The sequence below is a fragment of the Hoplias malabaricus genome, chromosome 16 (assembly GCF_029633855.1).
Source record: "Hoplias malabaricus isolate fHopMal1 chromosome 16, fHopMal1.hap1, whole genome shotgun sequence".
Lineage (NCBI taxonomy): Eukaryota > Metazoa > Chordata > Actinopteri > Characiformes > Erythrinidae > Hoplias > Hoplias malabaricus.
In genome coordinates this window covers 396151-403650 of record NC_089815.1, presented here as the reverse complement: position 1 = coordinate 403650, position 7500 = coordinate 396151, and the positions used below count along the sequence as shown (strand labels likewise).

The 7500-nt window shown below is 45.5% G+C and overlaps 1 protein-coding gene across 1 annotated transcript in view; it reads left to right on the top strand.

Moving 5' to 3' along the window:
• Nucleotides 1-7500, top strand: part of lrrk1 (leucine-rich repeat kinase 1) — a 58680-nt gene that overhangs the window by 26271 nt on the left and 24909 nt on the right. The window contains exons 15-16 of the mRNA XM_066647955.1: nt 3169-3366; nt 4228-4505. Of these exons, the coding sequence (XP_066504052.1) occupies nt 3169-3366; nt 4228-4505 (476 nt within the window). The remainder of the gene's footprint in view (nt 1-3168; nt 3367-4227; nt 4506-7500) is intronic.

Below are 7500 nucleotides of genomic sequence, written 5' to 3'. Positions count from 1 at the left end.
ACCCAGGTTTCCTCTTCCATGTGGATCCAAGAAACGCATGGAAAGGGAAGCGCCTACTATTTCAAATGCGTCTGTAACAACCACAAAAATCCTCAGTTATTTCAGCGGAGCCCGTGTTAATAAAAGCATGTCCTCAGTGGCCTAACATCATCATCATCATCATCGTGCACTGGATTACAGCAGCAGCACTGTCCTAATGTGATATAAACGAGTTCAGCAGCACACTCTCAGCCACATACACTGTCTATGGCCAAAAAAGTACGTGGACACCTGCTCATCCATCACTTCTTGTGAAGCGCAGGGCGTCGTAGTGGTGAGGTTATCGCCTCTGCTTTTCTGAGAAGGGTTTACATCAGTTGCTGGAACATTTCAGTGAGGGTTTGATGAATTACATTAGTGATGATCAGTGAAGATGTTGAATGAATCACAAACACCACTCCAACTTTATCCAGAGCCTCGTCTTCACTGATCCTCGACCTAAAGCAGCTGCTCCAGCACCTAGCAAAAGTGGCTCTGACTCATAGGACGCTTGTTCTTTTGCAGAAGACGAGAAATAAGCGTTTGCAGCTTCAATGCCCTCGTTTCACTTCTCCTTTCTACTGTAAATGCCCAGCATTGATGTTCTTCTCAGTTCTCCTGCTTCACTTTGAAAGCACGTGTGTTGGGAGTGTGGTCACTGGGATGCTTGTAGTTAACACACTGTTTGGATAGGATTAGTTTTACCTGTGCAATGGGTTCAAAATGTAATTATTACTGGATCATCTCAGTGGTTTCTCTTATACGTCTGGACTTTGAGTTCGTTATAGTTTGTATTCCAGCTAGTCCAAAATACTCTGGCTGTTCTCAGAACAGTAGTGTCAGTCTAAAAACTCCACGAGCAATGCTGTGTCTGATCCACCCTGTGGACGACATTGTGCTGTAAAGTCAGTGTCACTGCCGTGCTGAAAATGGTGTGAGGACAATGCGTGAGTCGAGTAGCCACTCCCATCTCTGTTCTTCAGGCCGACAGGCAGGATATCTCATCCACTGCAAACCCATCATAAACATCACTGACGTCCTGAAACACTTATGTCTGCACATAGACAATATCCGGAGCTTGACATGTGGGTCGTCTAAAGCTATTAGTCATTACCTTAAACAGCGTTAAATAAACAGTGTCTCCAGTCCTAATCCTATAATGAAGAGGCTAACAAAAGCAGCTTTTCTTCTGTATTAGTCCCTTAAAATACCAGGCTAATTTCATCCATAGGCATGTTACTCCTTAGGCATTGTGGAGCTTCTTTTCTCCAGTGATAGACAACACACCTTTCCAGGTGACTGTGAGCAGCGTGGACAATCACACACATTTGTCCTCAGAGGGCAAATGTGAATCAGTTTGAAGCCAAAAATGAGTTCTCTTCCAGGTCACTGAGAGGACCCGCCCTTCCATAAATGACCATCTCTGGATTCATGAGCCCAGTTCAACTCCAACAAGCCTTACCTCCCGTTTCTACAAAGTGTTCCTGACTCATGGCTTCCAGCGAGTGTCCGGGGCATTGCAGGCCCTTTGGAGTAGAAAATGACGACTTCGGCACAGCTGGACTGAAACTGTAGACGTGCTCATAAAGGCCAGGGTTCAAAGGCTGACCCCAGCACAGCTACCGCACTACACCTGGCTGTAACCAGGCTAATAAACACAGTCCGGCTACTGTGGATGTCAGGTCAGGAAACCAGCTGCTCAGAAAGTAGCAGTTTAGGGTGACACTTTACCTGGAGGTTGCCTGCTTGGAGACATCATAAGCATTGAGCTACATATTTATAGTGCTTGTGAATTATAATGGAATACTAAGTAATACATAAGTAGCTAGGAACAGCTTTTTCCAGTGTTCAGTTCAGATGAAGAAGAAGAAGAAGAGACACCTTTATCGATCCCCTTAGGGAAACTGTTTCTCTGTGTTTGACCCAACCGTGGTGGTGAACACACAATCACACACTAGTGAGCAATTCTCCACAAAACACTAGGGGCAGTGAACACGCACACAACCGGCGCAGGGGGCTGACAACCACCTCTGGGTTTGGGGGTGAGGCGTCTTGCTCAAGGGCACTTCAGCCGTGAACTCATTTTTCTTGCAGGTCCCAGAAAAATAAAGGTGTTACAAAAGGTTCTTTGAGCAGTGCCATAGAAGAACCAATTTCGGTTCCATGAAGAACCATTTATTTATGGAACCAATAGTGGTTCTTCTATGGCATTTATTACCTTAGTAGTAGCACCTTTACATTTAAGAGTGTACAGCATCTTGCACATTGCTACAAGTGTTTAATAAATACGGAAATATGGCTTCGTATATTATTATTAGCAGCTTATGCATGTTATAAAATCTCTATGAAGAAGCTTCTAATAGTGACTATGTAAAATGCATAAACAGTTTAAAGGCCAAAGTTATTTTATTTTATTATTTTTTTAATTTTTTCCCCATTTATTATTCTTCCTCAATTCCACTCTTCACTGAATCTCCCAGAACACACATGAGATACGAGGCCAACCCACAACTTCTTTCCAAACTGCCCTATAGGAGGTATGCAAACTGCCCAGATCTGTCACATTAGCTGAGAGATGCCCATGATAGACAGCGCTATGAAGGGAGGAGAGGAAGGGCTCAATGCTGCACTAGCAGCCGCTGCTGTTCTGAGGACGCTTTTTACTAAGTTTTAGTACTTTGCTGTGAGGATTTGATGGCATACTCAGACTCATAAATATTAGTGAGGTCAGGTATGGATGCTAGGTGACTAGTCCTGGATCACAAACCCCTCTCAAGCTCATTGAGTTTAAAGGTGGTTTTAAACAGGATGGAGCCTTTAGTTGAGACTGGGGTTCAGGAGTTGAGTGAAGCTCGCGTTGTACGATACGTGGCGACTTTTTGTTTGTAGCCTTCTATAAAACAAGCCAAAGAAAGAGTACTTACGTATTTTTTAAGAGATGGATTCACTTGTCGTGTTCCCTGAGGGCACCCAGAGTGTGTCCCGCACACAATTTCATTTCGCTTTATTCGTTTCCGCTTTCAAATCACATTGTGCTCCATTGTGGAATTCAGTTTGCAAGGCAGGTGTGTGTGTGTGTGTTTTCATAATTCATTATCCCAGCAATGACCCACAGTGAAACATATCTCTCTCTCTCTCTCACCGTCTCAGACACAATGCTGAAACACCTCCAGTCCATGGACGCCTCCAGAAGCTTCTCTGAGTTCCGTCAGGAGGCCAGCATGCTCCACACCCTGCAGCACCCCTGCATCGTGGCTCTGGTGGGTATCAGCATCCACCCGCTGTGCTTCGCTCTGGAGCTGGCACCGCTCGGCAGCCTCAACACCGTCCTGGAGGAGCGCAGCAGAGGTACGACACACAACCACACCAAAGCTGTGCCTTGCTCCCTGTTGCGTACATTGGCAGTTGTGTAGGTTGGCAGCATGTTAAACAAAATCAGACCTTAAAAACCAGCTGCATGAGTCACTCTATCTATAATTCAGTCAGCAGCCATTCACACCTCCTGCTAACATCGTTAAATTAATAATGAGCAGCGAGCATGAGCTACAAAACTGATGGATGTTGCAGTAAAACCAAACAGATTGGTCTCCATCCACCAAAAAATTATAAAGTGATCAAAACAACTAAATGGCAGTCAAATCCAATGGCGGTTTGATGACACCAAATTGTGCTCGTCGGGCATTAAAGGGCAGCCATGGCCTAATGGTTAGAGAACCGGGCTTGGGACTGGGGGTCAGTGAAGGAACAGCACTGTCCACCCCTCCTCAGTCCATGTCTCATATATTTCATATATTTTATGGATTTTATTGTCTTTGAGAAGTCACTAAAGCCAGAATATTTGGACAGTGCGGGGAAAGGTTCCAGGGCAAGTTTAAAGTAGCCAAAATCACTCGCTGTCATCGAGGAATATTTTAGATCAGACTGCTTTTTGAAAGAGAAAAAATACAGCACAGGACCGGTCAGAACAGTCAGAACAGAGCTGAGTAATGGAGAATGTGGGCTTTTTAACAACAAGGGGTTGTACACCTAGAAACACTGAGATGGATAATTCCTGTAAGTTTTGCGACTGTAAATTCTAATCCTCGGTTCTGTTTACTCTAAGTTTGTATGCAGAAGAGCTGCTGTTACGTTACTGCTGTGGAGTCACTGTTTTGATGCTGCTATCCTGTTATTAACGTCAGTGATTCTGTGTTGACTGTCTGTCCACAGGCTCTCACTTCATGCCCCTTGGTCACATGCTAACTTTTAAAGCGGCCTATCAGATCGCCACCGGCCTGGCCTACCTGCACAGGAAGAACATCATCTTCTGCGATCTGAAGTCCGACAACATCTTGGTGTGGTCGCTGGAGGTGGAGGACTCCGTCAACTTCAAGTTGTCAGACTACGGCATTTCGCGCCAGTCTTTCCATGAAGGAGCTCTGGGAGTGGAGGGAACACCAGGATACCAGGCCCCTGAGATCCGGCCCGGCATTGTCTACGATGAGAAGGTACTCTTCATGTTCTCACATTGTCTGACCAGGGGGACCAAAACGTGTGACACCTTGAGCTGCCGTATTTATGACAAATACTTGGTAATTATGGCTCCTTTCCACTGCATGGTCCCTTCACAACTCAACTCCACTCGGCCGTTTTGCTTTTCCATTAGGTACATTTGGTTCTGGAAGCGGGTTCTTGTTTAGTGGCTGTTCTCTCGTGGTTCAGAGCGAGTCGAGTAGGGACTAAACCGTGGCGTGTAAACCTTGCAGAGCGCTGATTGTCCCGAGAGAGTCGTCACTCTACGCCACGCAACGCAGACGACCAGCACCAACTCTCCATCTGTAAAATCTCCAGCTGCAGCAGAGATCACGTTTGTTTTTATCCGACTCACGACGGCAGCTCGTAAAATGACGCCGTGGTCTTTTGAAGAGGTTCAAACGCTCCTTGGATCGGTGGCCGACGAAAGAATCCAGTGAGAGCTGGACGCTGCAACAAGGAAGGAACAAACTCTACTGATCTGTCTGAACTGATGACGGAGCTGTGTTCAGTCCCAAACAACAACAACACGCCGATACACCATGAGTAAACACCGCTTAACGTTACCGTCGCCGTTGTTGTGGTTGAGCTGTGGTAGTGGAAAACAAACCCAGGACCTGGGATCAAACAGAGGGTAGAGCTGAGTAGAGTAGGTACCATACAGTGGAAAGCACCATTAGAGAATATTCTCTGTTTGCACGAGGAGCGTGAGCGGCAGCTGCCCACTGTTCATGTGTACACAGTGAAACGCTGTGATCTGTATCTTCTCAGACTCTGCACTGCAGACCTTGTCCTTGTGGACACTGTTGAAACACTCTCTCATCTGCAAACTTTCCAAAAGACTTCACTCATCTGGACCAAGTCTGCAACAGTAGCTGACCTCATTATCTTCAGCAAAGCTTTGTCTAAACCACATCTCCACCCAAATCTCCTGCTGAGCTGAAACCGGTGTCCAGAACTCCAGACCTCACCACAGAGAGATAGAGAGGGTCTGTTTTTTCTCTTTGCGTATGTGATGGTGTCTGTAATTACCAACGGCACGAAGGAGAAAGTTAAAGACTTGTAGGATGCGACCATGCAGCGAGGCCTGGACGTTTTCACCGGTCAGGAGGAGGTCTAAGAAGCAAAGCCACCTTTAATAGCACATCACTATTTATAGTAGCCTTGCTCCTAGTTTCTCCTGACGCCCAGAATCAGCCGAGTTAATATCAGGTTAGTCATAAGAGTGTGATGGGATTCGGCAGTGAAATGAAGTCATGGCGTGGTGATATGTATGTTATCTTTCCTGTGATGTGATGGGGAACGTTTCCCGTTTTCCACTCTGACTGCTGTGTTCCTGTAATTGAGCTGTAGTTTGTGATTCTTTGTGTTTTTACGAGTGACTACGCAGCAGACTTTCCTCTGACGCCTCCTTCTTAAGTGTATACACTTAGGAGTCTATTCCTGTAATGAAGTGGGCGTGTTTTTTATTTTTTCTGTGTGCCTACTACTGTTACTTTTGGTTAAATTTGACCCTAAAGATAGACTAGCTTTGTTGTAGCTACAGGAGAAAACAACAAACAGAATGTAGTCATTACTTTCATCCATTTATTACGGTTCCCATTCCAGCTTTCAGTGGCTTTTCTAAGAACATCAGCAGCGCTTTTGGTGATTTACTTGTTTGTCTTTTGTGTCTATTTCCTTTTCCCAGTGAGGGCTTCTTGAAGCTCGTCCTTTCAGACCCTCAGTGTTGAATTCTCATAACACACACACATTTGATTCTATAGTGTCTCTGAAAGATGAAAGCTTTAGGTGCTGTTTTACGTGATGGAGGCTGTTAGGAGTCAGTCCTGTTTTCTCTGTGTCTTTCTTTTTTTTTTAAAAAAAACACCAGCACTGGAAGCTTCTTTTTTATTGTGTAAGGGAATTATTGTCTTTATTATTATCTTTTCTATTCATTCATTCATTCATTATCTGTAACCCTTATCCAGTTCAGGGTCGCGGTGGGTCCAGAGCCTACTCTGCTTCACAGGGCAACACACACACACTCACACACTGACACCTACGGACACTTTGGAGTCGCCAATCCACCTACCAACGTGTGTTTTTGGACTGTGGGAGGAAACCGGAGCACCCGGAGGAAACCCACGCAGACACAGAGAGAACACACCACACTCCTCACAGACAGTCACCCGGAGGAAACCCACGCAGACACAGTGAGAACACACCACACTCCTCACAGACAGTCACCCGGAGGAAACCCACGCAGACACAGTGAGAACACACCACACTCCTCACAGACAGTCACCCGGAGGAAACCCACGCAGACACAGAGAGAACACACCACACTCCTCACAGACAGTCACCCGGAGGAAACCCACACAGACACAGAGAGAACACTGCGCCGCCCTCGTTATTATTAAATTAGAAATAAAATCACGTTTAGGTCAAACATTTACACTGATGATGAATGATGATGAGTTTAGTGTCACCTTTACATCCACTGTGTCCCTTTCTGTTCTCTGCGTTTATTAAATGTAGAAATGTTGCTATAGTCCTGTGAGTAAACGGGTCGACTGTGTGCTGTGGAGAGTGGCCTTCGTTAATTAGGTGCTGCTGAGTGTGGATCTGATCCCACTGCCTCCCGACGGGGCCTTCACAGTCAGCAGCTTTTTACGAAGGCTTTAAATTTCTCTCGGCTGTCAATTCTACGCAACAGCCCTCAAAGAAAAGTTATAGATCCAGTTAAGCTTTGGCATCAATAAACGCAGCTCATCTCTCCAGCTCTCATCCTTTAACTTCTTCACTTTATCTTTGCTCTCCTCATGTGCTCCACAGAGGTGTAAAATGCCTAATAATCAGGGTCCTGGGTTTAATTTAGAGGGTGGTTCATTTCATTAATTACATTGGCTCTCGTGTAAATCACTCAGAACTCCTTTTCCATAAAAAGAACACAATCTACACCTTGTTTCCACAAGTGAACACAGTTCT